Raw genomic sequence first — 16,065 nt, 5'->3', positions numbered from 1 at the left:
TAAAAAAATGAATGGATTATTTTTAAAAAATAAAATAAAATAAAGAAAGATAGATGCCTGAAGAACAAAAAGAGCCAGCCCAGGCCATCTGGATTTAAGTCCTGGCTTTGAGACCGGCTGTGTTTATCTATGGGCATATTCCCTATGGAGTCCTCAGTCTCTCCAGCGCAGCAGGCTGTGCCCCGTAGCCATTCACCGTGCACAGTGCGTGGTGACTGTGCACGATCAGTGTCTGCCCTTCACTGACTGAGCAGAGTAGGGGAGCGGAGGGCGGCAGGGCAGATAGTGCCGAGCTGTGGGTGGTGAAAGGAGCCATGCTGCCCCTGGGATCTGGTCCATTCCACTCCGCCCAGGCTTTCTGCTGTAAGGAGGGAAGCAGCCAAGTGTGGTTTAGGCATTGGCCTAAGTGTCAAGGGTCTGTTTTCTGGCGTGCACTTTGCTGGCCTGGCTACTTGGATTTCCCAACAAAGGCCCTTGCAGGCTCTTAGTCCGTGCCTGCCTGCTGCCAGTGCCTGGCTGGTGCCCCTCGAGGGCAAAGGGTGTGCACCCGAGTAATGCCTGCTCGTCAGCCCCTCTGGAAGAGAGGGGGGTTCTTGGTATGCTGTCACGGGCCCTTACACTGGGGCCTCTGGGTTCCTCCTGGGGCCGCCTGTGGTGTATCAGCTTCCCCATAGAGCCTTGGCGTTCCCTTTCCTCCCCTCCTGTATCCACAAGACTCCTACAATCTCTCTAGCGAAGTTTTACCAACTAGAGAATGTAACACAGCAGAAACATGTTTTGTCACCACTCTGGAGCCTAGAAGTCAGAGGTCAGGATGCTACAGGACTGGGCTGGCTCTGAGTTCCCAGAAGGCTCTTCCGTGTCTCTCTTTGCCTGCATCGGCCACTGGTGTATATAACTTGAACCTGTTGCACTCCAGTTGCTGTGTGGGCTGGATGGCGAGGGAGGGAGCCCAGAGTCTGGGTGTGGGCAAGAGGAGGCACCCAGAGACTGGTGTGAACACTGGGCAAGGGGAGAGCTCACGCTGTGTGTGTGTGTGTGTGTGTGTGTGTGTGTGTGTGTGTGTGTGTGTGTGTGTGTGTGTTTCCTCCAACCAGGGTGACAGATGAAGTCTTCAACTTCCTGCTCGTGTGGTATTACTGCACCTTGACCATTCGGGAGAGCATTCTCATCAGCAACGGTTCCAGGTAACCAGAGGCCCACTTGTGGGGACGGTCGGTTGGAGGAGCAGGGAGCCGAAGAGAAATGTTGACACACCGGTGGGGGGGGCAGCCGTGCGTGATGCTGTTGGTGTCATGCCAATTACTTTAAGGTCAATCTTTTGGTGACAAGCAATGGAAACTCCTAAGACTGGCTTCCCATCATGAGAAATCTGTCTTCTCATTAAAAAAAACAAAAAACAAAAACAAAAACAAAACAAAGCAATAGGTTCGCTGGGGCTGACTTCAGGTAAGGTGTCACTCACGCCTCAGACACTGAGCAAGGCTCAGGTCGCTGCCATCTCTTGCCCTCCCATTCTGTTCTGTCTGTTCTTGGGGCTCCATATAGAGTGCTCCAACAGGCCTTGGCTTACATCATCACTCCCAGCAAATGGGGCACGCTTCCTCCTTTCTTCCAGGAGTCTCACCAGCCTTGTTCCGTCGGCTGAGTGTGGCACGGGCTGGGCCATGTGCCTACTTCTGAACCAGTTATTGTCACTGGAGAATGCAAGACTGTGATTGGCCAGACTTGAGTGCTGTGTCCATCACAGTGCCAGGGACAGACCTGACTGGGACATTGCAGGGATGGAAAGACCAACACACACAGACGTGTGGACACACAGAAACGACTGGGTTCTCTGATGGAGAAACTGCAGTGCCCCATAAGCTCACTGTGTTTATAATATAGAGTTGAACAGTGAGGCGTGGTTATTGCACACAGCTGAGCAGGGAGGCGGGGCTATTACATACAGTTGACCGGAGGTGGGGCTATTACATACAGCTGAGCAGGGAGGCGGGGCTATTACGTACAGCTGAGCAGGGAGGTGGGGCTATTACGTACAGCTGATCAGAGAGGCGGGGCTATTACGTACAGCTGAGCAGGGAGGCGGGGCTATTACGTACAGCTGAGCAGGGAGGCGGGGCTATTACGTACAGCTGAGCAGGGAGGCGGGGCTATTACGTACAGCTGAGCAGGGAGGTGGGGCTATTACATACAGATAAAGAGACAGGATTATGGTATACAGCTGGACCTAGGAGACAGGTTTAGCTCATCTCAATAGGAACAGTTCTTTCAGGGGAGCAATCCTCAGCCTGTAAATGCCTTGGGGAAGAGAGCTACAGCGGACATTTCCTGCACATAATATCATCGTTCGTGCTTGGACCAGGTGGGAAAGCTTTTGCCATTTCCTCCTGGGTCTGAGGCTTGCAGGTCTTTGACATGGCCCTGCTCATGTCAACAGCACACACTCATGGCTTCCTCTGCTCCTCACACTGAGCCTCACCTTCCCTTAGATCCCTCAGCAGCATAGACGAAAGTGCCAGGAGTGTAGTGGGTCCCCAGAGGACCACTGTTACTGGGAGGATGAGTGGGGTTTGGTGTAAAGAGTGGAATGTCTTCCACAAGAGAGGTAAGGAGGATGGCCTAGAGAGATGGCTCAGAGGCTTAGAGCACTGACTGTTCTTTCAGAGGTCCTGAGTTCAATTCCCAGCAACCACATGGTGGTTTAGAACCATCTATAATGAGATCTGGTGCCCTCTTCTGGCGTGCAGGGATACAGCAGGCAGAGCATGGTATACATAATGAATCTTAAAAAGAAAGCAGGGGTAAGGAGGGGAGTGAACCAGTGATGAGGGTCTTGTAGAAAACTTCCCCCATGCCAGGAGATTCCGGAGCATCTCTGAGAAGCTCTGGAGCACTGAGCAGGCCATGGCCCCTCTTTGGACTGTTTCAGTGCCCTCTGGGAGAGTCGCTGTGTCTCAGTGTCAGTGTATGAATCTAGGCGTAAGGAGGTTTGCAGTGGTTCTGAAGTGAGGAAGACCCGCTAGTTTTTCTTTTTCTTCTGTCTGCTCTGCCTGCCTCTGAGCAGGGTCTTGGGACCTAGTTTAGATCCATGATCTGGGAGATCCAAAGGTATCCAATACCCTTTTCTGGCCTCTGAGGACACAGGGCACACATGTGGAGCACATACATAGATGCAGGTAACACAGCCATGCACATAAAAAATTTTTAAAAAGACCCATGGTTTGAGGCTGGCAAGATTGCTAGGTGGTAAAGGCTCTGACTACAAAGCCTGCCGACCTGACTTCAGTTCCTGGGACCTACACAGTTCAAGCAGAGAACCAACTACCAAGTTATTTTCTGACCTCCACACACTCCCACCCATAATAAATAAATAAATGTAACTAAAATATTTTTAAAAATCATTATATGCTAGGAGTGGTGGTGCCTCCCAGCACTCAGGAGCCACAGGCAGGTGGATCTCTCTGTAAGTTCAAGGCCTGCCAGGGCTATGTAGTGAGCTCCTGTCTCAATAACAGTAACAACAGCAAATCTAAGACTTGTCACCTTTAGGACCTGTCCTCATCCTTATCCTATCCGTGCCACCGTTGCCATCACCATGTACCACCTGGCCATGAGTTCCTCACATCATAAATCAAACCCCTCACTAATCTATCTGTCGGTCTATCTGTTTATGTATCTATCTGTTCTTCTGAGATAGTCTTTACTGCAGCCCCTGAGTTCCTCACTTAGTAAATCAACCCATTTACTTATCTGTTTGTTTGTTTGTTTATTCTTTTTTTAAATATTTTTATTTAATTTTTAAAATTTATGTGCATTGGTGTGAGGGTATCAGATCTTGGAGTTACAGACAGTTGTGAGCTGCCATGTGGGTGCTGGGAACTGAACCCGGGTCCTTTGGAAGAGCAGACGGTGCTCTTAACCACTGAGCCAACTCTCCAGCCCTGTTTGTTTATTCTTTTGAGGCAGTCTTCACTGGTAGTCCAGACTGGGTTCCTACTGCTAATTACAGAGGTATACCCCCATGTCTGGCAACAGTTCTCCCACTTTTTTCTGGTGCTTCTTGTTGAAACAGGGTCTCACTGTGTAGCCCTGGGTGGCCTGGGACTTGCTGTGTAGACTAGGCTAGCCTTGTACTTAACTGAGATACCCCTTCTTCTGGCTCCCAAATGCTGGAATGAAATGCACGCACCACCACACCTGGTTCCGCCACCGCTCCCTTTTAACCTTCCCGTTGTCTGCTCTCTCCTTTCCCTGTGGCCTTGCTGTCCACCTCATTGTTTCTGTTGTTTCTGGTTAAGAGCCTGTGTTATTCTTGCAGAGACCTCGAGCTGGATTCCCAGTACCCTCATCAGGCAGCTCACAAGTGCCTGTAACTCCAGCTCCAGGGCGTCCAACACTTGGGCAAATGCATATACACAGCCACACACATGCACACACACATAGATAGATAGATAGATAGATAGATAGATAGATAGATGCATATTATACACAGCCACACATAGATAGATAGATAGATAGATGGATGGATGGATGGATGTGTATACACAGCCACACATAGATAGATAGATAGATGGATAGATATACACATATACACAGCCACACACAGATAGATAGATAGACGGCAGGCAGACGGACACAAATAATATAGGGTTACTTTATTGTTAGGAGTTGGAACTAAATGTTGCTGGTAGTTAGTCTGCTGTTGTGTTTGCTTTAGTGTGTTTAGCTGTGAATGGTCCATTACCAGAGAGAAAGGAGCAGAATTACAACAGAGGAGGGTTCCCTGGAAGGATGGGGCTCACCAGGGGCACTAAAGGTGTCAGGTGTCTAGAGATGCGGAACCACGCCTCACTTGCCCAAGTTCTGCAGGAGCTTTTTTTGGGTTCTTTGGAGCAGGGATGGTCGCTTGCACTTGTAAGGTCAAGCTCTGTGTGTGGCTCCGCCCTGCCCACGCCCCCACGTGCCGTTTTGTTGCCTAAGCGCCAGACACTGGGTTAGAGATTTTGAGACAACTCACTCATGCCTCTAAGGATGACCCACAGACTTTTTTTTTTTAAGAGGTTTTCCTGCACAATCTCACGCAGTAGTGTAACTATTTCTCAAGGCTGGGGTAGGATGGGGGGAGAGCCTGAAATAGACCCAGTGGCCCCTAGCTTGTAGAATGACTGTAGGAGCTGTGGCGGGGAGATTGGGCAGCTCTGTTCATCTTAATTTTTTTGCTTGTTTTTTCTTTTTGTTTTTCTTCTTTGGTTTTTCAAGACAGGGTTTCTCTGTGTAGCCTTAGCTGTCCTGGACTCACTTTGTAGACCAGGCTGGCCTCGAACTCACATGAATCCGCCTGCTTCTGCCTCCCAAGTGCTGGGATTAAAGGTATGTGCCACTAGACCCAGCAAATAATAATTTATTTACTTTTATTTTATATCACTAATGTGAAGGTATCTGTTCCTTTGGAACTGCAGTTACAGACAGGTGTAAGCTGCCATGTGGGTGCTGGGAATTGAACCCGGTCCTTTGGAAGAGTAGACAGTGCTCTTAACTCTCCCTTTTCTTTCTTTCTTTCTTTTTTTTCTTTTCTTTTCTTTCTTTCTTTTTTTTTTTTTTGTTGTTGTTGTTGTTGTTGTTTTTTGGTTTTTGGTTTTTTTGTTTTTTGAGACAGGGTTTCTCTGTGTAGCTTTGGCTGTCCTGGACTAATTTTGTAGACCAGGTTGGCCTTGAACTCACAGCAATCCACCTGCCTCTGCCTCCTGAGTGCTGGGATTAAAGGCATGTGCCACCACCACTCAGCTGATTTTTTTTTTTTTTTTAAGATTTATTAGTTTACAGTGTTTTGTCTGCACACCAGAAGAGGGCACCTGATCTCATTATAGATGGTTATGAGCTACCAAGTGGTTGCTAGGAATTGAACTCAGGATCTTTGGAAGAACAGTGCTCTTAACAACCTCTGAGCCATCTCTTCCAACCCTTACTTCTAATTGATGGGCAGACAAAGTGACAGATCAAAGAAAGATTTGACATAAAGAAGTCAGAAATAGGATACGCCCAACTCTCAGAGCAGACAGGAAAGAGAGGCAATTTAAGGGGCAGGGGCGAGGGGCTGGAGAGATGGCTCAGAGGTTAAAAACACTGACTGCTTTTCCAGAGGTCCTGAGTTCAATTCCCAGCAACCACATGGTGGCTCACAACCATCTATAATAAAATCTAGTGCCCTCTTCTGGCCTGAAGGTGTGCATTCAGGCAAAACATTGTGTGTGTGTGTGTGTGTGTGTGTGTGTGTATTAAATAAGCAAATCTTTTTTTAAAAAAAGAGAGAGAGTAGTGTGGGAAAGAGGAGGAGGCAATTTTTCTGGGAGAGTTTTTGTTTGTTTGATTGATTGATTTTTCGAGACAGGGTTTCTTTGTGTAGCCTTGACTATCCTGGACTGGCTTTTTAGACCAGGCTGGCTTCGAACTCACAGTGATCCACCTGTCTCTGCCTTCTGAGTGCTGGGATTAAAGCCGTGTGCCACTACGCCAAGCCTTACCAGGAGAGTTTTACAGAGAGAGGTTGCTAGACACAGGAGGAGACAGATGAGCCAGAGAATGAGAAGGAGCCAGAAGATTAGAACAGATTGCTAGAGTTAGTTTGAGGGCAAGCAGAGCAGCAATTTAGTCAGAAACCTTGAGAAGCCAGTTTGTATCGATCAGCTTGGAGAGGAGTTTAAGCCAGAGCAGCTGAGTTGAACCAGATAGCCAGAGTTGAGAAAGAACAAGTGAGGGTGAGGTTATTCAAGCACTAAGTCTCAGAGTTTGCTGAAAACATTCTAGGCCTAGATTAGATTGTATGGAGGCCATAGAAGCTTCCAGGACTAGCCCTAGGTTAGCAGATGGAGGCAGTGAGCCTCAGAGACTACAATTAGACAGGCAAATAAAGGATACGTTTATACTCCTGCAGTCTGTAAATGTTAGAAACCTACCTAACAGGGAACTGATCTGAAGGGCACTTAGCTGCTCTTTTTTTTTTTTAAGATTTATTTATTTATTATTATGTATACAGTGCTCTGCCTGCATGTACACCTGCAGGCCAGAAGAGGGCATCAGATCATATTACAGATGGTTGTGAGTCACCATATGGTTGCTGGGAATGGAACTCAGGACCTTTGGAAGAGCAGGCAGCGCTCTTAACCACTGAGCCATCTCTCCAGCCCCTTAGCTGCTCTTTTAAGTGGGAAATTCAAGGAAGCAAGAAGGGATCCAGCAATGTAGTAGCCCCATTGGCTACCTGCTTTCTCCTGCTTCACCCCCACAGCCCAGCCTGCCTTCCTATCTCATCAACAACAACACAGAAGCAGGGAAGGCTCCAGGTGACTCCCACAGAGCCAGTGAGAGCCTTGAGACAGACTTCTGATTGGCTACACTTGAGTCACTTGCTGACTTCTGAGCCAATCACTATGCCTGGAGGGCTGCAGAACCCAGAGGGCTGGTTCTGAGCTGTGTGTCCAGATATATTCCTTACCTCCATTCAGACCCCTGGCTGGCTGAGGTGCTGCCCCATAAGGAAGCAGAGGCCTGGGAGCTGATGGCTGGTGATCGACAGATGCCAAGAGCTTTTCCTTCTGGGTCAGAATGACTAATGAAGCCAGCCACAGTCTCTCCGAGCCCCCACCCCCACCCTCCACCCCCCCAGCTCCCTCTGGCTTTTTTAGGGGCTATACTTAGAACAAAGGTAGCCAGAAGGGAGCAGGCAGGGAGGGAGCCTGCAGTGCAGAAGTCATCCCACAGCTCTCCTGGAAATCCAAAGCACAAAGCGAGAAGCTGCCTGGTATAGAGCAGTGAGTGCCCCATGCACCTCTCTGCATATGTGCAGGCTAGTGTGTCCTGCAGGGAGAAGCAGTGAGCTCCTCCCCCCCGCCCCTGCACAGTGCCCAGACCTGAGTACACTCTGTCCCTACGTTCTAGGTGCCCCCTGCAAGCTGCATTTCTATTAGCAAAAAAAAAAAAAAAAAAAAAAAGGGAGGGGGCCAGAAAGCGACGACTAAGCGGTCCAAGTCCAGTAGGGGTGAGACAGAGGTCTCAAATTGATTGTGGTGATGGTTTGCACAGCTCTGTGAAAACACTCAAAGCCACTGAATTGTATAGTACCTGAATTCCATTACAGTGAAAACTGTTACGTAAACACACGCGCGCGCGCACAGAGCGGGCCGAGAGAGCCTTGGGGTTGTGCAGACGATGGTGGTGGCGCTCCGCAGTACGGGGCTGGGGAAGAGGGTGAATTGCTAGTTTCACCCGGTGTCTCCGAGCTGTGTTTATTGGTGGCATCTGTCAGCGCTAGGCTGTGCGCACACCGAGGTGTGAAATTAAAAGCTGCTGCTCACTCAGACTTGTTGCCCAGCGTCTGAATCAAGCCCGAGCAGCTCCCACACCAGGAGGGGCCGTTCCTCAGGGGAGGTTTTGGGGGGAGTAGGACAAAGGAGCCTGAGGGTGGCCAAGGTCTAAGGGCTGTGGCGTGGCCTTGCAAAGCTCTGGGGAGGATGCGGTGAGACCTCTTGGTTGCTTGCTAAGCAGAAAGTCTAAAATCTGGCCAGCCGCCTTTACTGTTAGGAAACTGGGGCCAGGGTCTTTTAGATGCTGAAAAGCAAGAAGATACATTGGGGCTGCTGGAGACAAAGAAGTAAACATCTTCTCCTGACGCCTCTGTCGTATCTGTGTGGGTGACATGAATATAGACGCAACAGCTTCCCCTCCCCCCTTTTTTTTTTTGGTAATTTTTTTGTTTGTTTTTCGAGACAGGGTTTCTCTGTGTAGCCTTGGCTGTCCTAGACTCGCTCTGTGGACGAGGCTGGCCTCGAACTCACAGCGATCCGCCCGCCTCTGCCTCCCTGAGTGCTGGGCTGGGATTAAAGGCGCGCGCCACCACACCTGGCCTCTTTTGTAGTTTTTTAGCCATGTGGAGGGATGTGTGGATATGAGCAGGTGAGCGCAGGCACCTATGGAGGCCAAAGGTGTCGGAGCCCCTGGAATTTAAGTTATAGCAGCCTGGACACGATAACGGAACTCAGGTCCTTTATGAAGAAGAGCAGCAAAGGCTGTTAACCGCTGAACTGTCTCTCCCGCTCCACTTTCTTTATATTTGAGACGAAGGTTGCCCAGGCTGTCCTTAAACTCAGGGTCCCTCCTGTTGCAGCCTGTGTGTTAGGATCACAGGCGTGGGCCTCCGTGTTTGGCTTTAGCTACTTCCCTCAATAGCCGCAGGTCCTGGGCGTTATCCCATTTGTGTTGCTTGCCTGCTGTCAGAGTGGTGGCAACATAGAGCCACGTCAGCTGCACTCAGTTGACCTTCCTCCTGTTGAGAAGAAAATCTTAGCATCCCCTTTTTTTTTTTTTGAGACAGAGTCTCATTTTGTATACTAGGCCGGTCTTGAACTCACAGAGATCCACCTGCCTCTGCCTCCTGAGTGCTGGGATTAAAGGTGTGCACCACCAGCCGTTCTTGGGAGAGATAGCACCTTGGACCCATCTCCCTAGTCTTCTCTGAAGAGGGTTCTGAAGAGAAGACTGAGGCCTCCTGTTCTCGCGAGTGGGTCTCTAAGGAGCCCACAGCTCCTGGCTGCTTTCAACAAAGCAGGCTGGCCCGGCGTAGTGACACATGCCTTTAATCCCAGCACTTGGGAGGCAGAGACAGGTGGATTTCTGTGAGTTCGAGGCCAGCCTGGTCTACAGAGTGAGTCCAAGACAGCCAAAGCTACATAGAGAAACCTTGTCTCAAAAACAAAAAACAAAACCAAAAAACAAACCACCACCAACAACAAAGCAGGCTGCTGAGGTGTGCTGGAGAGCAATTCCCAGAGGCTAGCTGGAGAGTCAGGGATGCCTGAACCAGGCCTGGGCGTATGGGAGTTTGAGGATCCAAGTCCTCTTCCTTAGACTTGCTCTGATGCTGAGGAGGGGATCGAACTAGGTTCAAGAGCCCCAAGCTGAAGGAGCTCCAGCTTCTCATGATAAGATTGTCACAGCAAGGCCAGGCGTGGTGGCGCACACCTTCAATCCCAGCACTCAGGAGGCAGAGGCAGGCGGATCTCTGTGAGTTCGAGGCCAGCCTAGACTACAAAGCAAGTCCAGGACAGCCAAGGCTACACAGAGAAACCCTGTCTTGAGAAAAACAAAAAACAAAACAAAACAAAAAAACCCAAACAAAAAAAGATTCTCACACCTGTGAACTGTCTGCAAGGCCGGGGAGCAGGCCAGGCCTGGGTCTTTGATGAATGATGGTAGATAAAGTTGAGCTATATGGGAAAAGCCGCTGTAGTGTCATATCTGTGCCTGTATGGGGTAACATTGAGCTTCGGCTGTGTGTGTGTGTGTGTACGTGCACGTACACGCATACGTACGTGTGTTTATTCAGCGTGTTTACTAAGCAGCTGCTCCTCTGGGCCTTTATCTGCACAGGACAGAGGGCTCAGGTTACAGCTGAGAAACAGTCACGTGTAATAAGTACCATAAAGAAAATGAAGCCAGGGCTGGAGAGATGGCTCAGCAGTTAAGAGCACTACCTGTTCCTTCAGAGGACCTGGGTTCAAATCCCAGCACCCACGTGGCAGCTCACAACCATCTCTAACTCGAGTTCCATAGGAACCAATCCCTTTCTAGCTCCCACAGGCAGCACACACTTACACACACTACACAGACATTATGCAGACAAAACATTCATACATTAAAAAAAAAAATGAAGCCATGAAGCCATACCAGGCATGATGGCACAGGCCTTTAATCCCAGCACTTGGGGGGTGGAGGGGGTGGGGAGCGGGACACAGTGTGCCTCTGTGAGTTTGAGGCCTGCATGGCCTACTTAGTGGGTTCCCGGATAGCCAGGACTATATAGTGAGACCCTTCTCAGAAGAAAGAAAGAAAGAAAGAAAGAAAGAAAGAAAGAAAGAAAGAAAGAAAATGAAAACCAAATTCATATCTCTAAGGGAGTTGTACAGCTGTGTTTGGCAGTGTAGGCAGGGAAGAGCTGTGGGTGGACCTGACACTGGGTCTGAAACTCAAGTTGGGACCCCAGAGCCTAGCAGGGCAAAGATAGGAGCCTCAGGGACAGCATGTACGAAGGCCCCTATCCGTCTATGGTGCTGCCACAATATAACACACACTTGTCATCATGACCAACAGATGTTTCTTTCCCATGGTTCTGGGAAGCCCTCCATCCAAGTGTCATCGGTGCCGGTTTGAGGCCTCTCTCCTGCCTTGCAGATGGCTGCCTCCCCACCCTGTGTCCTGTGCGGCCCTCCCTCTGTGCTCTGTTCTTCTTACACAGACACTAGGTCAAAGATCCTCGGTGAAGGCTTCGCCCTCGTGTCCCTTTAACCTCAGTCACCTCTCCAGATACAGTCATGCCGGAAGGGATGAGGGGATCAGACTGCAGCATAGTTCAGTCGCCACAGGCCCTGGGTAGCCTCAGGCTTGGAGCTGGGGAGGTGGGTGAGCTTCAGAGCCCTGTGAGGATAAGGCTGTGTTCTGTAGGTCACAGAAGCTCCTGGGTGCCAGAACAGATCCCTGGGCTTAGTCTGCAAGTAGTCTGGGTTCACGGACCTCTGCAGGAAGAAACGTTTCTTAGCTACAGGGCAGACCCTGTTCACGGAGGGCGAGAAGCAGAGAGCTATCTGTACTTCTCTGCCCCGTCCGAACTCCTTTCTTTGTTTTGTTCTCCCCAAGAATCAAAGGCTGGTGGGTGTCTCACCATTATGTCTCTACGTTCCTGTCTGGAGTGATGCTGACTTGGTGAGTCGTCCTTCCTCACTGGGCCCTTTGACCTCTCTCCCCATGGAGCCGGAGCTAGGGCTGGTATGCGAGGGGGTGAGGGGGTGGGGGTGGGGCAGGGTCCTCAAAACTTGACTTGCAGGTCATGAATCGTGAAAGCAAGCGTGGACTGAACACTGGCCTAGAGGCCCAGCTGCCAGGGCCCTGCCGAGCCAGCTGGAGGTTTTGCGGGGACTATTTCATAGTTTCTGTTGGCTGGGCCAGAGGTGACAGAGCAACACGAGGAATGAGAGTGGCCATAATGTCCCTTCATTCCAGAAAAGGTGATGGGTGTGACCTCTGTCAGCTCCAGGGCAGAGGACAGAAATCCGGGGCTTTATTCTACTTTTGAACTGTTTTCTTCCTTCCAGTGGGAATGAAAAAAAAAAACAAAAAAAAACCAAGAAACCGGGTACGGATGAATGCCTGGTGTTACAGCGTGCCCCACCTTTGTGTTTGTTTGTTTTTTCCAGGCCTAATGGATTAATTTATCAGAAGTTTCGAAACCAGTTTCTAGCCTTCTCCATTTTTCAGAGTGAGTGCTCAAGCCCAGCTTAGGGGGAGGAGCCTGGTTTGCTGAGGGTTTTTACTGCTGAGGTCCCCAGATGATCTGACCTGGCCTGTGCGGAGCAGACAGAGAGGGTCCTGGCCAGAAATTTAGATCAACCCCCTCCCCAACACAGTCTTTTTCATACTGGTCCCAACATGCTTAGAGTACAGACAGCTCAGACACACAGTGACCCAGCAAGGCACCAGCCAGGTTAGAAGCCTCGGGAACTTTCCTACGCTTGCAGTAGGCACCCAATGAATGCTTTTGTGGAATGCAAGCTGCGTGGGAGTTTGCTGGGGGTGACAGGGGAAGTTGAGGCTCAGAAGAAGTACCTACGTGCGGAGGAAAACACAGCTGCTGAAAATGAGGCTCTGACTAGGCGTGGTGTTGCGCACCCGTAATCCCAGAACTCAGGAGGCAGAGGCAGGCAGATCGTTGTGGGTTCGAAGCCAGCCTGGTCTACAAAGTGAGTCTAGGACGGCCTGCCTTTTATTGGGACATCGGATTTGGGGGAAGAGGCTGTGGGTCTGTTTCCCTTGAGCCCGGGCTCTGTGCTCCCCCTACAGGCTGTGTTCAGTTCCTACAGTACTATTACCAGAGGGGCTGTCTCTACAGACTGCGGGCCCTGGGGGAGAGGAACCACCTGGACCTCACAGTGGGTGAGTAGCCGGTGCGCCTCCCTGTGGAAGCGCGTAAGACCCCCGTGCCTCAAGGCTGGGGTGGCCATTCTTTACCCCGGTGCTGTTGGTAATTCCTCAGGGTTCCTGTTTCAGGCAGCCGGTGTGGTAGCAGCAGAGTGCCAGGCCCCTCAGTGCTGGGCCTCGGCCTTATCTTTTGAAATGCCTGTGTTTCTTTTTTTTTTTTTTTTGTCTGAACTTTATAATATGTACAATGTTAGGCTGGGTGTTGGGACAGGTCTGAAGTCCCAGCTACTTGGGAGGCTGAAATGGGAGGATCACTTGAGCCCAGAAGTTTGAGGTCAGCCTGGGCAACACAGACAGAGGGACCCCTGCTGGGTTTTGTTGTTGTTGTTGTTGTTGTTGTTGTTGTTTTGATTTTTGGAGATAGCATTTCTCTACATAGTCCTGGATCTCCTGGACTCACTTTGTAGACCAGGCTGGCCTCGAACTCACAGAGATCCGCCTGCCTCTGCCTCCCAAGTGCTGGGACTAAAGGCGTGCGCCACCACTGCCTGGCAACCCTGCTGTTTTTTAAACAGTCACACACACTTACCCTCTTAACTCTCCCCCACAGAGGGGTTCCAGTCCTGGATGTGGAGGGGTCTCACCTTCCTCCTGCCTTTCCTCTTCTGCGGCCATGTGAGTCCCTCCGTTTGTGGGTACCCCTGCCAGGAATGACCCCTGGGAACAGATCTTTGGGGCTCCCTTTCCCTCACAAGTTGTTTGTCCCCGTGTATGTGGGACTAGATGCCAGGCCATACAAATACCACCCCAACCTAGCTCCCTGTCTAACATTTAATCCCCGAGGCGCACAGGTTCCTGGGCATCCGAGGGCTCCCCCACTGCCTGCCGCCCTATCGCAGGACGGGCCCAGTCTCTGTGAAAGAGAGGTGGAAAGCCTCAGCTAGCACCCCCTGTGCCCGTTTCCTCAGGTTCTAGGGACACTAAAGATAGAGAGAGTTGGCCCTTTAGACTCGCTGTGTCTGAGACATTTGTGGTTTCATGGGGTGGGGGGTGTCCGTGTCGTGGGTAGCTGGTCTTTGATGCTGGGAGGCCTGGTCCATCTCCCTGGCTTTCCACATGGATCTGCAGGGAAACTGATGGGTGAGTGGTGCCTGTCTCCCTGTCTCCAGTTCTGGCAGCTCTACAATGCCGTCACCTTGTTTGAGCTCTCCAGCCACGACGAATGCAAAGAATGGCAGGTATCATGCCTAAGTCTATCCGTCTGTCTGTCTGTCTGGCAGTAGGGGATGGGGGGCTTGGAGAGAGCTGGGCTGCCATGGGGGAGGACGCGGTCAGTCCCTTGTTTCTCTGCTCTGGGTTCCTGCTGCCCAGAGTTCTCTGCTGTGGGAAGGGACTCAAGAGGTCAGGGGCCCCCTCAGTGTGGCTGAACGAAGGAGGGTTAGGTATCCCATTAAACACTCTTCCTGAATCCCGAGTAACCTTGGAGATTCACTCCTGTCGCTTTGCTGAGAGTCTGGGGTTGCGGTTAGAGCCAGGTCCTCGTGCAGGGGACCTGACTCCTTCTCCTTCCTCTTCTGCCCCGCCGGCGTTGTGGGATGCTGCACATCCGGATGGACCAGGTATTTGTGCTGGCTCTCACCTTCCTCATCCTCTTCCTTGGCAATTTCCTGACCACACTCAAAGTCGTGCACGCCAAACTCCAGAAGAACAGAGACAAGACAAAGAGGCCATGATGAGCCTCCTCTGGACTCTTGTGCTTGGAGGTCTTGGGACTTAAGACTGCTGGGGATTCCGGTCAGCACCCTGGCTGCCGGTCACAGGTAGCCACGGGCAGCAGCATCTCAGGGGCCAGCAGCGTCACTCGGAGCAAGGCCAAGGCCCTGGTCCCTGGCCAGACATTAGGAATGTGAAGGCCACCTGTACGCACAGTATTAACCTGCCCCAACTCCCTATTTATAACGTATTTAATGCCGGGTCTTCCCCCACCTCCCTGCACTCTGAGGCCTTCCCTGAAGCTCTGGGTAATGACAGTGGCCAGGTCTGCGTCTGTCTACCAGGGAGGGGCAAAAAGCCTCAGGGAACCCGTCTCTTCCTACTCTTATCATTTGAACCCCTTACTGGGGTTTGGATGTGCCTCACCAGGGTTGGCTTTAGCTGACCTGCTATTTACCGGGTGTCCCAGGCACGGGGCGGAGCGAAACTTTAAACATCCTGTGGAGCGCCCCTGTGCCCTGGGCCACCACCTGTGCTGTAAGCCGCCCACGGCCCCCCACCCTCCGTGGTGGTGGAATATTTAAGTTCTCAGAGAATCTACCTGTCTTGTCTCTTTCTTACCTTGTGTCTCCTGAACTGCTTTTCTGCTTGCCACTTGGGGGGAAAGTTAGGTGGCAGGGTTTTAAGGACAGCCTCCACTAGAGGGCACCCAGCCTCTGGGTTGTTTTGAGACCCAGTGGGCTCTTGGGAGTTTGTGCCCTTCAGCCTTCGTAAACCTGCTGTGAGTCAAGTTCAGTGTGGCTGGAACTTAAGCCATTTGAAGGTCACCCATTCGTGCCTCTCTCCATCTGAAGAGGTTCTTGATTGTGTGGGGAGGGGAGGGGTGGGGTCTGGGCGGCCTCAGCCTAAGGTGCCACCCTGTGAGATCCAGGCAGCAGCAGTGGAGGAGGAACTCAAGGTTCACTTGAACGTTCCGCCCCCTCCACCCCTGGGCCTCAGCTGCCTGCTCAGACCTGACATCACAGCTGGCGTCCTCAGACATGCATCATTTGGCCCTCACAGAAGTTAGAAATTCTTTAGTTATGTGATAAAAATTAGACCTCACCTCCCCCTTGCTGAAATGCCATGTAAGAATCCAGATTTCTGTTTACCTCACTAAAATGGAAAAACCTGGCTGCATTCCCAAAGGGCAAGATCAGGCACCTGCTCCTGTTTGCCACAGCCGCCCCTCCCTTCACCCTGCCCTACAATTGTCCTTGGATCACCTGGCTTGTCCTTTGCAGGTACCTGAGATTGCAAACTTTTCCCATTAAAAGGATGAATATTTTAGGCTTTGTGGCCTAGTCCTGTGGTAATTCAGCCTGCAGTTGCAAAGCAAAAACAAAA

General features: G+C 51.0%; 1 protein-coding gene across 4 annotated transcripts in view; it reads left to right on the top strand.

Moving 5' to 3' along the window:
* Positions 1-16,014, top strand: part of TMEM120B (transmembrane protein 120B) — a 44,622-nt gene extending 28,608 nt beyond the window's left edge. For 3 of the 4 annotated variants that reach the window (XM_084762724.1, XM_084762725.1, XM_084762723.1), the window contains 7 exons: positions 1,098-1,187; positions 11,689-11,754; positions 12,246-12,307; positions 12,889-12,981; positions 13,577-13,641; positions 14,136-14,204; positions 14,586-16,014. In XM_084762724.1, the coding sequence (XP_084618850.1) occupies positions 1,098-1,187; positions 11,689-11,754; positions 12,246-12,307; positions 12,889-12,981; positions 13,577-13,641; positions 14,136-14,204; positions 14,586-14,699 (559 nt within the window). In that variant the 3' untranslated portion in view covers positions 14,700-16,014. Of the gene's footprint in view, positions 1-1,097; positions 1,188-11,688; positions 11,755-12,245; positions 12,308-12,888; positions 12,982-13,576; positions 13,642-14,094; positions 14,205-14,585 lie in introns of those variants that run through there. The other variant, XM_084762726.1, reaches the window with a different exon arrangement.
* Positions 16,015-16,065: the final 51 nt, after the last annotated feature.

The sequence above is a fragment of the Acomys minous genome (genome assembly GCF_964271855.1).
Source record: "Acomys minous genome assembly, chromosome: 16".
NCBI classification, from domain to species: Eukaryota; Metazoa; Chordata; class Mammalia; order Rodentia; family Muridae; genus Acomys; species Acomys minous.
The sequence above is the reverse complement of the archived record's forward strand: the minus strand, read 5'-3'. Positions and strand labels throughout refer to the sequence as shown.